This window comes from Pantherophis guttatus, chromosome 3 (assembly GCF_059756535.1).
Source record: "Pantherophis guttatus breed Tessera chromosome 3, ASM5975653v1, whole genome shotgun sequence".
Taxonomy (NCBI): Eukaryota; Metazoa; Chordata; class Lepidosauria; order Squamata; family Colubridae; genus Pantherophis; species Pantherophis guttatus.
In genome coordinates, this window is record NC_142065.1 from 102,340,047 (window position 1) to 102,358,804 (window position 18,758).

General features: G+C 36.4%; 1 protein-coding gene across 1 annotated transcript in view; it reads right to left on the reverse strand.

The window, feature by feature from the left end:
- Window positions 1-2,176: 2,176 nt before the first annotated feature.
- The window catches only part of LOC117661135 (contactin-3-like), a 34,204-nt gene continuing 17,622 nt past the window's right edge, over window positions 2,177-18,758 (reverse strand). Inside the window, exons 2-5 of the mRNA XM_060690116.2 lie at window positions 11,771-11,896; window positions 10,586-10,882; window positions 7,769-8,075; window positions 2,177-3,543 (exon numbers count right to left, since the gene is read on the reverse strand). Of these exons, the coding sequence (XP_060546099.2) occupies window positions 3,525-3,543; window positions 7,769-8,075; window positions 10,586-10,882; window positions 11,771-11,819 (672 nt within the window). The 5' untranslated portion in view covers window positions 11,820-11,896 and the 3' untranslated portion in view covers window positions 2,177-3,524. The remainder of the gene's footprint in view (window positions 3,544-7,768; window positions 8,076-10,585; window positions 10,883-11,770; window positions 11,897-18,758) is intronic.

Here is an 18,758-nt window from a genome sequence, read left to right on the forward strand (position 1 = left end):
ATTACAGACTAAATTGATTTCTATAATTCACATTAATTTGAAACTTGACTTCTCTCTCAAAGCTTCCTTTATCAGTCACTTTATATTGATAATTTTAAAAAAAGAACACCTAAGAATTTTATTCTAGGTTAAAGTTCTGAAGCTGATCATCTGGAGGTCATTTATCCCCACCAGAGGTAACCATATAAATAACGCCTGATAATACAACTCCCAATCCAGTAACCCAAAATCCCTATTGCCTTTAGACTCCTGTAACATTTTCAGTCTTATTCTTGCTTTTTTCCCTTGCGAGATATATTTCAAAATTGTTTTATTCAATTCCTCAAAATATTTTTTCTCTAGTTTTATTGGTATTGTTTGGAATAAGAAAAGTAACTTCGGTAGTATGTTCACTTTTATACAGTAATAGCTATTCTCCCTATTATTGAGAGTTGTAGGTTCTTCCATTTCTCCAAGTCCAGCTTAATTTGTTGCATTAATTTTGTATAGTTATCATCTTTAATTGTTGCACATCTTGCTGTTAAGTAGATTCCTAAATATTTCACTTTCTTTACTATTTCAAGGTCTAACTTCTTTGTCAATTCATTTCTCTGCTTATCTGTAAGATTTTAAACTATTATTTTAGTTTTTTCTTTATTAATTTTCAATCCTGCAACTTCTCCATACTCCTCCATACTCCTCAAATACCACTGAAATATTAATGGGCTGAAAACTGAAATATTTTAATGTATATAATAGGTGCATAAGAACATGCCTTATTGTTCCAATGCTTTTTTATATTTAGGCAGACTATTGCTTGGTTTCTATTGTACTGGCAAAAATTAAGATTAGGAATGATACAGTTTATTTTCTAGCACATAAAGCAAAATCATGGATATTCTATGGAAGGTAAGATCTTTTAGATGCCACTTTTTTTCCTTATTTAAAAAATAAGTATTTTTTAGAACATGTCATTTCCTGGGAACATGGTTTGACATAAAAGAAATCCTCTGGATCTAAAGGAAACTGTGATGGCGAACTGCCTATGCCACACTCTAGTTCTGAAGTATTCCTTTTATGTGTGTTTTGGCCTAAAGCATGAAGACTGTTGCAAACAAATATGGGATCTGCTGTTATCTAAGCCCAGCTGGAAATACATCCTCATATTTTCAGCCTCTCTGACTTTTGACAGTAAGAGACAAACATGTCACAGAATTTGCTTTTCTATTTCAGCATCAGCTGCATATCAAAACAGAACATGAGGACTTAGCAGTGTCTTACTTCTGGGGAATGCTTTCTGAGAACAAAGCATAAGGCTGAGGAAAATAGGAAGAGGATACAAAGTACTCACATTCCAAGTCAGCTCAGACTCCCAACATCTTTGGGAAGACAAACACCATGTTAAGTCATCCAGCTGTCCTAAAGAATGTGGCTGCCCCCATCTTCTCTTTTATCACAGAAGATAAGTGCTTAAGCTAAAAAATGTCCTTAGTTGTTATGGGAGAGATAAATCTCCTATTTTTTCTCCTAAATATCCATTCAACTCATTTCTGTCTTTGCAAAAGAGGCTTTTTTTGTTCATTTGTTTGTGAAACTGTTCATTTCCATGATCTAATGCAAAAGACTCTTACATCCTCACTCTGCATCTGGAAAGAGAATAAGTAAAATAGTCTGGCCTATTTCTTTGACAGATTCTTATTCCACTCAAACGATTCCAGCTTCAAATCTTGGTGCTGAGATGTGCTCTAGATAAGTTTTCCTATGCAAATCTGACCATGTTTCTAACTCAAATTTGATTACATGTAGATCAAATTATAAACTGTTTAAAGAAGATGCCCAATGTTAAATTGACATGGAACATTTGATTTGGGATATATCAATTCAACTAAACCTTTTCCTTGTTTGAATTTTATCTGTCAATACCTTGACAGAACTGGCATATAATGGCAAGAAGGCTATTTTCCTAGCTCTTAGATAAGATCTGTGTGTTTCTGTAAATGAATGACTCTTGTAAAATGATGTCTCTTAGATCTCATTCAGTTCACCAAATAATTATTATGAACCAATCTCTCTCTCTGTTTCTCTCTCCAATTGTTTGTGTGTGTGTAAATTTTTTATCCCATACTGAAAGTGATGTACCTACATCTTGATGATTTGATAAGCATAAAAGTAAAATGCAAAATGTAAAAGCATTTGAAACATTTGCAGTATAATTTAATCACAGGGGGCATACACAAATATACATATAAACATTGACAGAAGAAATATCTTGGCAAAAGGATGGATCTTCAGGCATAATTCACAACTATTAAGATTAATGCTTTCCAAATATAGGCGAGGGACTTACTTTTAAAAAGTAGGTGCCATACTAGGATAGCTAGAGAAATGGCAGACTTGCAAGCAGAAGACAGAACATTCATGTACAGTGATCCAGAAACATGAGGGGAAAAAATTAGCAATTGACAAGCTGCATGATCTGATCTGGCCCCCTCTCTCTGGAACATCATTCTCTCAAAGATTAGACTGGCCCCCACTCTAACACTCTTTCAGAAGGCCCTGAACACATGGCTCTGCTAGCGGGCCTGGGAATCCAGAATGGAATGGAAGCCATTAAATGGTTTATATGAAAGTATGTTGCCGCCAGGATGGGGGGGTTATTATTTCTTTTATTTATTTTTTTTCATATGGTGTTTTCATATCCATGTCAGCTGCCTAACATGCATTTCTTTTTCTAAAACAAATAAAGAAAGAACTTCTTTTGAACTGTATTTCTAGCAAAAGGCCTAGAAAAGCTATTATCTCTAGATCTAGCTATCTTTAAGGGTTTTGCTAAGATAAAATGATGCTCTTTATGCAAGCTAATTTGAGTGGCACAGAGGAAGTTTTCACAGTAGCCATGTAACTAATTTTATAATGCTGTGCATATGTACAGTATTACCATAGTTTCTACACTATTATTGCTGGATATTTTGTTTTCTTTTAATGACCTTGTAATCCCTTGCATTGGGGTAGAGTTGGGGCAACTGAACAGAGCTCGAGTGTTTATTGGCCAGATGCCCTTCCTGACACCTATGCAGAGTTCACAGCAGACAATTACTCATTGAGCCGAAAAAGACAAATATCTGCCACTACCTAGGATAGAACTCACAGCCTCCTGATTGTGAGATAAGAGCTCCACCTCTAGGCCACCACATCGCTCTATTGCTGGATATAATAAAGGAGAAAAGTTGAACATTTGAATAGTATAAAAACTGGCAGGCACCCAACATATAGATAATTGCTTAAGATAAAATTCAAACTACTTTACAGTAAAGGCAGTGCCTTCTCTTCTCATGGAATTATGGAAAATGCAACTGAGTCTTTAATATATGCTTGTGGATTATAAACCATAGGGATATACTAGAAGGATATTAACATAAGCATTTCTGTTCTTCACGTTGAACCTTTAAATTCTGTCATTCACTTTCTTCTTTGTGAGTCTTTCCATCTTCTATTTATTACACAAAACTCTCAATCCCTTTAAGCCACATTTAACCTTTTCCCACTTAGTTCTGCTTCTTTGATCTAAAGAAGAAAACAGGAAGATCAATGTCAGTCTCACCAATGATTATACATTCTTTATTTGCCTACAATTTGAACTTTGCATCAGAAAGCTACTTTGAATTTTGTTTTGCTGTGTTCCATTACCCAGATGCAACAGTAAATAACTATTTGGGGTTGAAACTCTAGGATTGCTAAATTTGGAAGACTGCCTGAGTAGGTTTTTCAAGGTCTTTCTATTATTATTTTTAATCCTAACTGACTGCTTTTATTGTCTACACCCTGGGCTATTTTAATTAACATGACAATTTAAATAAAACAGTTCAGCTCTAATAAAAGAACAAAAATTGCTAAAATGAAAATATATTAACAGAAGATAACTTAGACAACTTAGATAACTTAGACAACTTAGAAATACACCGCCTTTGGTCTGACCTAAGTGTAGTACACAAAATTATCCACTACAATGTCCTACCTGTCAATGACTTCTTCAGCTTCAACCACAACAAACAAGCACACAATAGATACAAACTTATGGTAAACTGCACCAAACTTGATTGCAGGAAATACGACTTCCGCAACAGAGTGGTCAATGCCTGGAATACACTACCTGACTCTGTGGTTTCTTCCCCAAACCCCCAAAACTTTAACCTTAGACTGTCTACTGTTGACCTCACTCCATTCCTAAGAGGTCTGTAAGGGGCAAGCATAAGTGCACCTACGTGCCTATTGTCCCTGCCCTAATGTCCCCTTTTAAGGTAAAGATAAAGGTTCCCCTCGCACATATGTGCAAGTCATTCCCGACTCTAGGGGGCGGTGCTCATCTCCATTTCAAAGCCGAAGAGCCAGCGCTGTCTGAAGATGTCTCCGTGGTCATGTGACCGGCATGACTAAATGCCAAAGGCACACAGAATGCTGTTACCTTCCCACCAAAGGGGGTCCCTATTTTTCTACTTGCATTTTTTACGTGCTTTTGAACTGCTAGGTTGGCAGAAGCTGGGACAAGTAACGGGAGCTCACCCCATTACACAGTACTAGGGATTTGAACCGCTGAACTGCCGACCTTTCGATCAACAAGCTCAGCATAGCCACTGAGCCACTGCGTCCCTTAATGTCCCCTTTTATTCATATCCATTTCATGTATTAATAACCATGTTTATATCTATATCTGTTATCTAATACATGGTTGGCAAAATAAATAAAATAAAAAAATAAAATAAAATAAAAATAAAAGATATTAGTTCCAGAAACACATTTTCTGGTCCATTATCCCAGCCATTGCTGGTCTGGAAACTATCTTCAATCATCCTAGGTATTTAAGGGTGAAGCAATTTAGAAACCTATTCACATAAAAATGTCCTAATACCCAACTCATATGAAATGCATATAGTTCCCATTCTCACTCCCTATATAGTCTTCCTTTTTTTTAAAAAAATTAATCCTAGCATAATCCCACTGCTTGATGTCAAAATGCTTCAACAATATGAACTTTCCAAAATGCCATCGTGTAAGTTGCCAAATACGTCTTGGATTTTATTCCTGAATATCAGACTTGTCTTCATTTTCTGGGAAGAGCAGGAGCATGAGAAGGACCTTACCAGTAGGAGTTAAATAATAATTTGTAGAAGGCAAAGCCATTGTCAACTGCATTCCTTGAAAAATATATCCTCTGAACAATAAACCAACAGTGCAATTAGAAAGAGAAAGCTGATGTGGGATAACCCAAAAGAGAACCCTGTGAAAGCAGGACTGAGATCACGGAACAATAAATACAATCTGTTAGACTAGCCACTGGGCCAAAATGGAAGGAGCTGAAGTCTTTCCATTGATGGATAATCAAGGTAGGCCTCCCTGCTTGTAATCAGATCTCCAAACCAAGGTTAATTTTGTGCTGGGCAAGAAGAGAAATTAATAAGAGTTTCCTAAGAGTTTAGCATCCCTGGTCTTCCATTCACATTCCTTTGCCTTCTCATGTCCCTCCTCTCAAATAATCTATTTTTCTTATACCTCAACCTCTTGTTGCAGAAATCCCCAGCCTTGGTATTCAACCTTATCTGCTTTCTCACTTCAGCCACTTGTTCACCTATAGTTCTCTGGCTTTTTAAAGAGCAATGTCTCTGAGGCCTTGTACTGTATTTTCTCACCCACAAATACAGGTAGTCCTCGACTTATGACCAAAATTGAGCCCAGAATTTATGTTGCTAAGCGGGACAGTTGTTAAGTGAATTTTGCCCCATTTCACGATCTTTCTTGCCGCATTTGTAAGTGAACCACTGCAGTTATTTAGTTAGCAATACAGTTGTTAAGTGAATCTTAACAACCATTCACTTTGCTCGTCAGAAGTTCGCAAAAGGTGATCACATGACCCTGGGACACCGCAACTGTCATAAATAAATATGAGTCAGTGCCAAGCATCAGAATTTTGATCACATGACCATGGAGATGCTGCAGGGTGGTGAAAAATGGTCATAAGCCACTTTTTTGGGTGGTGTAACTTTGAACAGTCACTAAATCAGTGTTTCTCAACCTTGGTAGCTTGAAGATGGGTGGACTTCAACTCCCAGATCCCCCAGCCAGCACTGCTGGCTGGGGGATTCTGGGAGTTGAAGTCCACCCATCTTCAAGCTTCCAAGGTTGAGAAACACTGCACTAAATGAGCTGTTGTAAGACAAGCACTATCTGCATGCTTTCCTCCCCTCTTTAAAATTCCTCTTAAGACACATCAGGAACAAGGCTAGTAGATTCCCTGATTTTAAATGGAGGCCACAGTGAGCTATGGCTCCAGCTTTAGCAGCAGGAAAACAGGAAGGGGCAGGATATGATTCTTTTTCTCAGCTGCCTCCTTCTCTTCCCTCCACCAGGTTTTGCTATTTTTCCCTTTTGCTGCCCATTTCTTTATGTCAATCTTTGCTGGGGAGTATTGCCAGTCACCTGTCCCAACACTGGCTCTACTAATACTGCATGGCATCGATCTTTCCAAAACGGGTGATTAGCTGTGGCTGATGCTAACAGGGGCAGCAATGTGCACCTGATGAAGTTCTGATCTCTCTGGCAGTTAAAATAGAAATGGTCGCAGAGGCACAGAATTCAATGGCCGGATGGGAAAGAGTTGTAATGTAGCAGACCTGGTACGTTTTCTGCAGTGCGTTGACTTTTCTTAGATTTCCCCTCGGTGAGAATCAGAATGCTTGAATAAGGGGCTGTCTTCCATCTTCTAATAGAAATTTAATTTCATGTAGGATTACCTTGATCCAGCTTCACTCTTTATTAGAAGTGGCCAGGGAGACCAGACCAGGCTATCAACTCAACACGAAGGCTAAACTACTTTAATAGACATTAGCTGTAAAATAAAAACATTTTAGCCCCCTTTGCCTAGATAATGGATCTTGCATATTTCCATTAAGGTCATCTTTCTTACTCTCTATGCTGGCAACACTATGAAGCCTTTGTTGTGAGGCTTTGCCCTTGGTAAAAGTTAGATGAGCTGTCAAGGAACCAAAGCAAGAACACTGTAAGGATGAGCTAAAAAGTTACACCTACACAGTGGTGGGCTGCTGGGGGGTACGCAGGGGTTTGGGAGAACCTCTAGCTAATATTCTGTGCAGTTCAGAGAACCCCCAAATCCCACTCCTGGCTGGCCCCTCTCATCCCACCCCTCCCAGGAGTCACCACACAGCCCGTTTTGGATGCAGGTAAGTGCAGGGCGTGTGCGGAAACTCGGGGAGGGCGAAGAATGGGCCTACCGGAAGTTCAGGAAGGCCAGAAACCTGGGGAGGCCATTTTTGCCCTCCTGGAGGCTTGAGGAAAGCGTCCAGAGCCCAGGAGGGCAAAAACAACCCCCCCTGCTGTGGTACAGGAGGCAGATTAGGCCATGCCCACCATGGCCACGCCCACCCAGCAACTGGACAGAGAACCCCTTTCTAAAATTTTTGAAGCTACCTGTACCTTTGAAGTCCCTGTACCTACCTATAAGGCTACAGGTTTCCACAGTCTGGTACACTCCTCATATATAAAGGAGGAAAAGGCTCCCTTGTGCTTAACTCCTGGTGACTATATGGATACATCCATGCAATTTTCTTGCCCTCCATATGAAAGTGGCTTTTTAGCCACTTAGACCTAAATTATTATCTCTTCTAAGTGTAGATGATGGGAGATGTGGCTCAACATAACTGGAGGACAGCTGGTTGGAGATTATTATATTATAATTTCTGGATAAATCAATTTATTTGACTATTTTGCCATGGTTTACCTGTGATTCTTCCTGTTTAAGACGCCTCCTGTTGTCATGCTTCCTGGGTATGAACAAGCATAAGACATTTCTGACTGCCAGTCCTCTGGAGGAATCAGTTTCAAGCTCCAAATACTGAAAGCCCCTTTCCCATCTATCATGTCAGCATCCTTCTTATCATGATATATTTTTCCACTAATATTCCAAGTGACAGTATTTGAATTAGGGTTAACATTGAAAATGATGCAGAGCAGAGGAATATCATGCTTCAGAGGTCCATCCTGCAAGAAAGATGGCCCAAGGATGGAAAGAGTTGGCTTCAAAGTTTCTACAAGAGATGGAAAATGATAATGGTTATTATTAGCTTTATATCCCTTGAATTTCTTTCTTTCTTTCTTTGTTTAATTTGAATCCCATCTTTATTATTATTACAAAAAACTTAAGATGGTAAACACATCCAACTACCTTCCTCCTCCTATTTTCCCCACAAAGATGTGCTCATAGAAAGTCACCTGCCCAAAGTCACCCAGCTGGCTTTCATGGCTAAATCGGGACTTGAACTCACAGTCTCCTGCTTTCTAACCTGATGCCTTAAATATAAGACTAAACTGGCTCTCTAAATTACCTATGTTTAGTTTGGTTATCAGCATTTCTAAATCCTATGACCTGGAGCCCAGGTTTATGCTAATCAAGGGAGTGGTGATATCACTGAATATGAGTTCTTATAAAGAAATGTTAATTGTTCATTGAAGTTGATGATTTGTTTTTGGGGGAGGGGGTTGTGTTTTTGTTTTTTTTTAAATTGTGTGTGTTTTGACTTATGTGAAGATCTAGTTCTCTGGAGAAGGCTCTAATGATGGGAAACATGAAAAGAAAAAAAAGATGACTAACAGCAAAGCGGATGGACTCAGTTACAATGGCAATGGATTAGTACACTTGAAAGACCAAAGTAGAGAAAAATCACTATGGAAAAGAATTTACCTATGTGGTCACTTAGAGTCATTACAACTTGATTGCACATAATCAATTTATATGCGTGTGGCTTTTAAAAATAATACAAACAAACCCTTCTACAATAAATCTGAACATGTAGAAGTGAATCAGCAATTCAGATAGTAGATCATACCAGCATTTTCAAACTTAAAGCAGTTTGGTTTAGTGGTTAAGGCACCAGGCTAGAAATAAGATAAGATAAGCCATATTGTCAGTTTTTACTGTGAACACACTGGCACACATTAAAAATGGAATTCTGTTGCCTGCTCTCTAAAGAAAATATGTATTGACCCAAACACATACATAACACATGTAGGTATGTATATACATACATAAATAAATATATCTACACCCATCTATATGGAACAAAACCGTGACTGAATCTAGATGTTCTGCTTTGGATACCTCCTCCCAGAAGGTAACCAGGAAAATAGGTCATGAAGAGGATATCTAGTGCCCCGGACAATCCTGCAGAGCCTGCTCAAGCATCGTTTAAATGGTATGCCCTGGATAGAAGGATGTGAATTACCAATGATCTTTTCTACCATCCTCACCACTCTCTGCACCGCCTTCCTGCCCAAAATAGTAATGCTTCCAAACCAGACAGTAATGCAATATGACAGGATGCTCTTGATCGTCCCTCTATAGAAAGTGGTAAGGACAGTGGAAAGAAGATGAACTTTTCACATGCAACACAGAAAATGTAGGTGCTGCAGTGGCTGCTTTATGAGTGTCTCACTGTTGAGTGACTAAGCTAGCCTAGGCGACCAAGATAATCAGGAGACCATGAGTTCAAGTCCTGCCCTGGGCATGAAAGTCGGGTGCTTGACTTTAGGCCAATCACACTCTCTCAGTCCATGATGTCAGGTTCTGGTGACAAGCCAGTCAGTCAATTCCTGTTGCAACCAATGGATCAACCAAGTGTTCATCTAAAAAAAAAGAAAAAAGGGACTCTACACTTGCAGGGAAATGCTAGGAAGAAAATATTTTTTTAAAAGACCTAAAACAAATGTTCACACATATTCTACTCATAAAGCCTTGTATGATCAACTAAAGAACTTGTTTGTTTTTGGATAGAACTATTTAAAACATATTCCCTTCCACCAAAGAATTTGTGTCTGTTCTTTTAAATTTCCTTTGGACTGTATGGCTGAATTAAATTTGAATTAAATTTATTTATACAATTGATAGGTACGCTAGCAATCAGATCAAAGCAAACTTTTTGAGAGGTGAAAATGCAAGTAAAGCAAATTATAGCAGTTTCAAAGACCAATCCATTTTATAGCCTATTGCGAACAGAACACGCAAACAGAAAATCAAAAGGAGATGTATTGGACTATTCATGGTAAAGAATTCCCAAACATTGACAGGACATTAGAAATGTTCAATATTTCCATATTTCATGCCCACACTTTACTATTTGCGATGATGGAAGTATCTAGATTTCTTTTTGTAACTGAGATGTGCATGCATCATATGTCCGCCTTCCACTGTGAACCATCTTCTTTCTAGTTCTTCCCAAAAATCAGCCTTATTACCTACACTTGATTACATCATTTATTTATTAAGGTATATATCTTACTCAATAGTGGGTTTCAAATCCCGGCACTATCAGTTTGCTATTAGTAGCGCACGGGTGCAGCACTTCTGCACAGAGCATTTTTGGTGATGTCTGGGCGGATGGGCAAGCCGCCACTACCAGTGAATGAAGACTATCAAGACTATGGGTGGTACACATAAAACTGCTCATTTTTCTTCACAAGAACTCTGTTCAGTAGGATGGACTGAGAAAGTATAGCTGGCCCAAAGTCACTGAATGAGTTATTGAACTGCTTGAATTCTCACCTGTGATTATTACTCTTGTCCTGTGCATGGGTAGTTTGCCGTAGTTCTGATTTACAACACAGGTATAAGTACCAGAAGCATTCCTTTGCGCATTGTTGATAATCAGATTACTGAAGTATGAGGTAGACTTTTGCTCTCCTTTCAAGTTATTGTCATCCTGATCAATCTTGCACAGGTTTTGTCCTTCCTTATACCAGGTCACGACAAAAGGCAAAGCTGAAATTTCACAGCTGATATTTACCGTGCCTCCTAAAGGGACCTCAATCGTTTTTACTTGATTACCCTGTGAATTAGTTGCTACAGCAAGAAAACAAAGAAACCTTTTATTGCAAAATGAAGCAGAGAGAAAATGTGAATGTGTTCCTTTCCTCTGTATATGAATTTTTCACTCATTGGTTCAATTCATTCAATCTTGCAGTCCACATTAAAATGAATTTCCTCCTCTACAGTAAATACCAAAACCATCACCATGGCTGAATGGAGTAATTAGCATACTGGCACAGTCTACACAACAAACTAATAGCCCGATACACTGTCGGTGTAGAAGCCCCACAATCAATCAATCAACAAATAAACAATGCATGCTATGTAATAAGTTAAAATTTGGAAAGTTCTTGAGTTGCATTTGTTCATGAAGGTACTATGCAAAGCCATATAATCAGGAGAGAAATAAAACATAGAAACTGTACCGCTCAAGTGTTAAGCTGATGCAGAAAAAATGGATTTCTGTAGAATTTACTTAAAAATAGTATGTGTGTCAGAAAACAGCTTTAAACATTGTCTGCAAAATACTCCTCCATTTGTTTTGCAAATTAGTGCTTTTGCGTTTCTAATGTTATTATAAGAACAATAATTTGTTAGCTATAAGCTGTGCTCTGCTGATAGGAAATATTGAAAGCTGACAGTTATGCTTTGCTTATTTTTTTAACAATGTGCTATAAATGATCATTGAGATAACCTGTCTGAAGACACAGTCTGACATTCATAGACACAATATAATAGCCTTTCTCTCTTGATGTTGTGTGTGTATTTAAATATAAATAAAAAAGACTGCATTGCGGATGGGTGAGAGAGAAAAACCTAGTGATTAATGGAGAAAAACTTCACCTGGAATCACCCTTTCCTTGATGATAATCAAGTACTAAATTTGGAATCTGAATAAGACTAAGTTTTGAAAATACTTACCATGCAAGACAAGTAGAAGAATCCCAGCACAATGGGCAAACATCTTCATTTTCCAGCCTCTACAGTTAATTTTCAACAGTTCAATTTAAACTCGGTCCATGCACAGCAACACCTTTCCTGTCACTCCTTAGAGAAAGAGAAAGAAGATTAAGAGGGGCAAGGAAAATATCCTCAGTTGGGAAAACTTTAGATCTGCCTTTGATAGCTAACTTTTCCCTTTTTTAAAGGAAAACAGGCAACAAGGAAATCCAAGCCCCTCTTCACACACACACTAATATTCATATTACTGAGTAATATTATTCTGCCCAAATAAGGCTATGATAGTATGTAAAATCAGCTTGTAAGGCAAAGGAGCCAACAAGCAAGAATTGTAACCTCCAAACTAACCTAGTGTATGAAAATACCCGGCAGTCCTACTCTAAAGACGTGAAGAACAAAGTCAAACAGGAGGTGGTGATAAGCAGGCAGTGGAATTCACATCACTGTGTCAACCAAAGAGGTGAATCACATGCCACCAATGTTTTTTTTTTTTTTTGATGGGTCGCTATCAACACTGTTACCACCCACCTGGTACACAAATTGCTAGCCCGTCTTTGGATGGTTATTTTAGCAATGCAGTTCACCACATGCCTTATCCTGTTCTCCATGGGTAAGTCTAATCAGTTCTATCAGAAATCTCTAGACAAGCACTTTTAGATCTGATTCAGAGACGAGATTTTCTATGTGTGGCAGGAAGGGGGGAAAACCGTGGTATCTTATAGGCTGATAACATTTTAGCAGTTTTCATTCCATGAAATCAAACAAAATTAACTTGATAGTCTTTGAAGTGCCACAGAAGCTTTTGTAGTTGTCTAATTTGATTTCTTAAAGAGTTTTCTCAACAGCTCTGATTCTGTGTTGTTGTAGTTTTTATTCTAGTGAAGATGTGAGGGATGGTGCCTACAGAGAGAGAGGTGATGTGATGGATTACAGTGAAGTAACTTCCTAAGAAGGAAGGATCACATTCTAAGGAGGGAGTGAAACAAAGGGCAACAGCACCCAGACCTGGTTAGAATACAGAGGAAGAGAGTTAGGATAGCCACTCCCTAGAATTTCCCAGGACTTATCTGTTGGGGTGAGAGTAGTAAATGTTTAGTCTGGCAAGATTCTGCCTATTGGATCATTCTATACAATTTAATCTGTAATTAAATACAATCCAATAATAATAATAGTAATAATAATATTGCTTATAACGTTATGCTTATATATATCTATATATACATTTAACTCTATTCTATTAATCATTCTTAATTATAAATTTACTAACTTCTGCTTCTGTTTTCTAACCATCTATAGAATAAGTCCCATGTTAAATAATACTCTGATTACTCTTTGTCCTTAATTCTCATCGTTAACCTGTCCATTTCGGCATAGTCTAGTATTTTCTTTATTACATTTTCATCTATAGGTACACTTTCATTTTTCCAGTTTTGTGCATAGATAATTCTCGCTGCTGTTATTACATGTAATATTAAATATATGCTTCTTTCATTGTGTTTTTCCGGTAATATACCTAGTAGGAACAATTGTGGTTTTAAATCTATTTGTTGTGCTATCATTTTGTCTAACCACCTTTTAATCTTTAACCAATATTTTTTTGCCATTGGACAACTCTACCACAGGTGGTAATAGGACCCCAGTATCTGTTTACATTTCTAGCACTCTGGCAATATGTTTTGGAACATCTTTGCCATTCTTGCTGGTGGCAAATGCCATCTGTAGAACATCTTATAAAGGTTTTCTTTGTATGCTGTTGACATCGTTCGTTTGTAATTTTTTTCTTAAAGTTTTTGCCAATTGTCTAATTCTATATTGTATCCAAAGTTTTTGGCCCATACTATCATAGTTTCTTTTACATGTTCTTCTTCCATTTTAAACCTCAATAAATAATTATAAATTTTCTTTATTAACTTATCATCTGTCCCTAGGAATATCTGATCTAATTCTAGGGGTTCTTTTTTTTATTGAATAAAAAACATACACACACAGAAAAAAAAGGAACACAAACAAGTACAAAATAAAACAATACACAACATATACAACATTTAAACATAATATCTTATTTCTTAAGAAAATACATCAGTAAATTGTATTTCTCAATATATATTCCCACATCTCACCTTATATAACAATATTTTTTGAAGTTTTGTTGTAACTCTATTGTATTTCCTTGGTACACAATTTGGTTCAAATCTTTTAGGATCATCTTTTTATTTGGTTTTCCTTTTCTCTAGCCATTGATACCACATTTGCCAAACCAGATAGTATTCAGATTCTTTCTTTTCTTGGATTTCTTTAGTGAGTTTGTCCATCTCGGCACATTCCATTACTTTCGATATTATTTTATCTTGTGTTGGGATTTCTTCCGATTTCCAATTTTGTGCAAAGATGATTCTTGCTGCGATCAGAATATATGTAATCAAATATATTGTTTCTTTTTCGTAGCTATTTGTAAGTATACCCAATAAATATGTTTCCGGTTTTAATGGTATTTTTTGTGCTGTTATTTCTTCCAGCTGGATTTTAATTTTATTCCAAAATTGTTTTGCTTTTGGGCACAACCACCACATGTGGTAGTATGTCCCTTTTTGTATTTTGCATTTCCAGCAAAGTGGAGAAGTGTTGGGAAACATTTTTGAAATCCGTGCTGGGGGAAGATGCCATCTGTAAAACATCTTATAAGCATTTTCTTTATATGATACTGATAATGTCAATTTACTATTAACTTTTCATAGTTTTTCCCATTTGCTTAGTTCAATGCTATATCCAAAGTTCTTCGCCCATGTGATCATATTCTCTTTTACTATTTCCTCTTCTAATTTATATGCAAGTAAAAAATAGTAAATTTTGGTTATTAATTTCTCATTTGGGCCCAGTAGTATTTTATCCAGTTCATTTGGTTCTTTTTGAATTCCATAATTCTCCATGTCCGTTTTGTATCTGGATTTTAATTGTAGGTATGGCCACCAGTCAATTTCCACACCTTGTTCTTTTAATTCTTCTCTTGTTTTTAATTTTCCTTCATCATTTAGGAGTTCTTGATATGTTTTCATTTTATTTATATCCGTTGTATTTGGGTATATTTGTGATTCCATTGTTGAAATCCACCGTGGGATTCTCTCGTAGTGGTTCTTCCTAATTTCAGTCCAAATCTTTAGCAATGTGTCTCTCACAATATGTCTTCGGAATTGTTCATGTTTTTTAGGTTTTTCTTCCCATAGATATGCATGCCATCCTTTCTCCAGATCAACGCCTTCTAATGTTAATATGCGTTTGTTTTTGAGTTCGATCCACTCTTTAATCCATGTTAGTGATGATGCTTTGTGGTAAATTTGCCAATCTGGAAGCCCCATTCCTCCTCTTTCTTGTTTGTCGTGTAGGTGTTTTAGTTTGATTCTTGCCTTTTTCCCCTGCCAGATATATTTTAATATCACCTTATCAAAATCTTTGAAGTAAGTTTTTCCTGGATGTATTGGTATCACCTGGAATAAATACAGCATCCTTGGCAGAATATTCATTTTAATGGAGGCTATTTTACCTAGAAATGATAGCTGTAATTTAGTCCAAAATTTTAAATCTTTTTCTATTTGTTTGGCCAATTTATGATAATTATCTTCTTTGAGTGTTGATATTCTATTGGTAAGCCAGATCCCTATGTATTTCACTTTCCAATTCTTTCCTTTGGTTTTTGGTGAGGTTCTTCGTTAACATTTTTGTTTTTTGTTTATTGATTTTCAGGCCCTCTACTTCCCCATATTGTTCTATTTTTGTCAATAATTTGGATCCTGATTGTAATGGTTGTTCTAGGATGAGTATTATATCATCCGCAAATGCTTGCAGTTTGTATTCCTGGTTCTTTATCCTTAATCCCGTTATTTCTTTATCTTCCCTAATTTCTTCCAATAATATTTCCAATGTTAATATGAACAATATGGGGGATAGGGGGGATCCTTGCCTCACTCTTTTCTTTATATCAAATTGTTCCGTTGTCTCTCCATTAATCAATATTTTTGCTGTTTGGGTGTTATATATCCTTTTGATCATATTTAAGAATCTTCCTCCAAATTTCATCATTTCCAATTGTGTTATTAAGAATGTCCAATTAAGATTATCAAACACTTTTTGTGCGTCCAGGAAGATTAATGCTACTTGCTTATCTGGTCGTTATTCATAGTATTCAAGGGTATCGATAATTGTCCTTGTATTATTTTTGATTTGTCATCTGGGAATGAAGCCGTTTTGGTCTGGATATATATAGTGATTAATTAAATTTTTCAATCTCTGTGTTATAATAGATGTAAATAGTTTGTAGTCTACATTAAGAAGAGATATTGGTCTATAATTCTTAATTTCAGCAGGATCCGAATCTTGTTTTGGTATTAACGTAATTATTGTTTCATTCCATGATTGTGGAATTTCAGCTTCTAGAAGTGCGTCATTAAATACCTGTATTAGAATGTCATCTAATGATTGCTGGAATGTCTTATAAAATTCGGATGGTATGCCATCTGGTCCCGGTGTTTTATTGTTTTTTTGTTTCTTCCTTGCTTCTGTTAGTTCTAACATGGAAATTTTATCAGTAAATGTAAATGGACTCAACTCGCCACCCAAACGAAACTATATTTTTTAAAAAATTGTGAAACAAGAATTAGATATAGTGTGCCTTCAGGAGGCACACATAAGAAAACAAGATATAAAATATATACAATATAAGAAATTAGGTACAGTATACTCATCATTGGCAGAAGAAAAAAAAAGAGGAGTAGTGGTATATGTCAAGGAAGGAATAGATAGTACTATAAGATATGTGGATACCGAGGGTAGAATAGTGATGATAGAGCTAAAATTGGATTTTAAAAATATATTGTTAGTAGTAATATATGCCCCAAATAGTAAACAATTAGAATTTTATAATAAAGTGCATGAGAAAATTATCGAACAAAAAATGGAAAATGTATGTATGATTGGAGACTTCAATGCGATTTTTGATCCAAGAAAGGATTATAAATGTGTCCAGCAAAACAAAAATAAGAAAAATGTTCTGCCCAGAGCCTTTAGAGATATGGTAGAAGAATTAAATATGATAGATGGCTGGAGATTTTATAACCCTGAAATTAGAAATTTTACATATTATTCGAATCCACATAAGTCGTGGTCTAGGTTAGACATGGCATGGGTATCCAGTACTTTAATGACAGAAATAGAAGCGGTAGAAATTCTATCAAACGATTGGGCGGATCACAATCCAATAATGATAATGTGGAAAGGGCAGCAGAAAAGGAAAAATAGATGGACAATGAACACACAGTTGACGAGAGAAAGAGAGTATAAGAATTATATCGAAAAGGAGTTAGAATTGTTTTACAAGGAAAATACAAAACAACACACCTCCCTACAAAACCTATGGGACACAACTAAGGCGTATGTAAGAGGCCTTACAATAGCATATAATGTAAAAGAGAAAAGAAAGAGAAAAAGAATATAATAAAATACGAGAAGAAATTAAAAATTGGGAAAGTAAATTGCAAAGAAACCCAGGGGATGAACAAATAAGGGTAAAATGGATAGAGGCAAAACACAAGCTGAACATATTAGAACAAGGGAAATATGCAATTACTTTAAGGTACATAAGGCAGAATTACTTTCAACACGCAAACAAACCAGGGAGGTGGTTGGCATACAGACTGAGGAAGGAAAAAGAAAAGAAAACAATTCAGAAGTTACAAGATGATGAGGGAAGGATCCATCAGAGATTAGAGGAAAAAAAGGAGATAGCAGTCCAAAATTATCAAAAACTCTATGAGAAGGATACAGTAACAACAGAGGAAATTGAACAATATTTAAAAGGAAAGGGAGTGCAAGTATTATAAGAGGAAGAGAAAGAATTATTAGACAAGGAGATTACAATGGGGGAATTAAAAGGAGCGCTGAAGAGACAAAAAAATAATAAAACTCCGGGGACCGATGGTCTTCCAACAGAGTTTTATAAAACATTTGGGGAATCACTAAATGGAATTTTATTAGAAACATACAATGAAGCGCTGAGGGAGGCAAAATTACCAAATTCATGGAAAGAGGCATATATATCCCTAATACCCAAAGTGGGGGCAGATACCACATTAACAAAAAACTATAGGCCGATTTCTTTGTTGAACACCGACTACAAAATCTTCATGAGTATAATTGCCAACAGGTTGAAAAAAATATTACATAACAAAATACATCAGGACCAAAATGGTTTCTTACCCACAAGACAGATAAGAAATAACTTAAGGATGGTAATGGACATTTTGGAATATTCTGAGGTGCATCCAGAGAGACAGGTAGCTCTGATCTTTCTGGATGCACAAAAAGCATTCGACCAAGTAAATTGGCAATTTATGAAACAACAAATCAAAACTATGAATTTTGGAGAGAAATTTACTAAAATGATAACATCAATATATCAGAACCAAAAAGCAAGTATCCTGATGAATGGAGATCCAACGAGATTCTTTGGAATAGATAAAGGAGTAAGGCAGGGATGTCCGCTACCACCCCTACTTTTTATTTTAACCTTGGAAAATTTTCTAATTAGAATCAGGGCAAACAAAGAAATACAAGGACTAAAGATTAAGAGAGAGGAGTACAAGGTCCAAGCTTTTGCCGATGACCTTGTCTTTTTTATAGAAAACCCATTGGAAACAACCCCGAAATTATTAGAAGAGATTGGAGAATTCGGAAAAGTAGCAGGTCTAAAAGTCAACAAGGAAAAGACAAATATGATAATAAAAAACATGACAACAAAACAAGTAGAGAAATTAGTAAAAGATTCAGGATTACAGGCAGTTAAAAAAGTGAAATATCTGGGGATACAGTTGACGGCTAAAACCATAACAATAAAACAAGATAATTATGAACCTTTAGTTCAAAAAATAAAAGAAGACTTAGAGAAATGGGGGAAATTAAG